The sequence below is a fragment of the Alligator mississippiensis genome, chromosome 2 (assembly GCF_030867095.1).
Source record: "Alligator mississippiensis isolate rAllMis1 chromosome 2, rAllMis1, whole genome shotgun sequence".
Taxonomy (NCBI): Eukaryota; Metazoa; Chordata; order Crocodylia; family Alligatoridae; genus Alligator; species Alligator mississippiensis.
In genome coordinates, this window is record NC_081825.1 from 57,787,501 (window position 1) to 57,789,017 (window position 1,517).

Sequence of the window (1,517 nt, forward strand, 5' to 3'; positions counted from 1 at the left end):
GTGTGTGTGTATATGTATGTGTATGTGTGTAAGTGTGTATGTGTGTATATGTATATGTGTAAGTGTGTATATGTGTGTGTATATGTATATGTGTGTGTGTATATGTATGTGTATGTGTGTAAGTGTGTATGTGTGTATATGTATATGTGTAAGTGTGTATATGTGTGTATATGTATATGTGTGTGTGTATATGTATGTGTATGTGTGTAAGTGTGTATGCGTGTATATGTGTGTGTAAGTGTGTAAGTGTGAGTGTGTGTGTATGTGTGTAAGTGTGTATGTGTGTATGTGTGTCTATGTGTGTGTAAGTGTGTGTGTATGTGTATGTGTGTGTAAGTGTGTGTAAGTGTGTGTGTGTATGTGTAAGTGTGTGTGTGTGTATGTGTGTGTTTAAGTGTGTGTAAGTGTGTATGTGTGTGTGTGTGTGTATGTGCATATATATATAGTGTGTGTTATTTTTCTTTTTTTCTCCCCCCTCCAGCTGAAGTAAACAAGTATGGAGATCCTTGTGAGGAGTAAGAACTGGATATCTGCACCTACTGAGGGAAGTTATTTGCAGTCAGTTAACTTCTGCTTCATTAATGTTGGTCATCACTTGTGCATTATGGAATACCCTGTTAAAAGGAGATTGGGGTTTTTTTTTCGCTTGCTAGAGGGTTAAAAATTATGGATTTAAGCTTAGTATTATGTAACTTTTCACATTTGGGGAACCAAACAATTGATTGCATGGTTTTGAAATGTATGTGATATTTTAAAAGAATGTACAAAAGTTAACTAGATTTAATTCTGTGAATTCCTAGAAATAGGATGAAAACAATGGGATTTGTAAAACAGGCTCAATCAGTTGTGCTCCTATTTGTGGGGGGGAAACGGTGTAACATGTTAAAACTATTAAAGACTTGCATTAAAATTTCCTCAATAAAATATTCTCTCACCTTTTGTATTTCTTCTGGAAGTGGTGTGCTAGGAAATCATTGATTTTTTTTTTTTTTTTTTAACTACATTAGATTATTTAAACTTAAAATGGAATTTAATTTATCCCATCTCTTTTGCATAATTTAAAAGATAAGTCTTTCTAATTTGCAATAAACCAAAAAAGCAGGGATGAGGTACTAGCCAGACACCAAATACATGAACTGAATTGTTATCCCTATACACCAACTGCATTGTCGTAAGTTTGAAACAGATCCAAATCTGTCTGTGTAGGTTTGCACTAGCTAAACTCAGCCACTCGAAGTCTGTGTATGGATAGGCTCTAAATTCATGTGTTCATTGTTTGGGGGTTTTTTGCAGCCCTAAGTGCTAGAAGCACGTTTATAGCGTCAAACAAAAGCTCTCCAATCCACTGGAGACTGTCCCCAATTATGGACCTGTACTCGGAATGTTAGGAAGTTTTTTTTTGTACAAGAGACCATACCTAGGGCGCACATTTCTTGTTTATAAGCATGTTTAATAAATTCCTGTAACTACAAAGAGATAAGTACAATGCAGATAATCTGACACAACTGCTGTAAAAA

At 35.0% G+C, this 1,517-nt stretch overlaps 1 protein-coding gene across 2 annotated transcripts in view; it reads left to right on the top strand.

Moving 5' to 3' along the window:
- LOC102562483 (OCIA domain-containing protein 1) overlaps nt 1-939 on the top strand; it is a 33,548-nt gene extending 32,609 nt beyond the window's left edge. For both annotated transcript variants that reach the window (XM_019481222.2, XM_014594911.3), the window contains exon 8: nt 482-939. In XM_019481222.2, the coding sequence (XP_019336767.1) occupies nt 482-519 (38 nt within the window). In that variant the 3' untranslated portion in view covers nt 520-939. The remainder of the gene's footprint in view (nt 1-481) is intronic.
- Nucleotides 940-1,517: the final 578 nt, after the last annotated feature.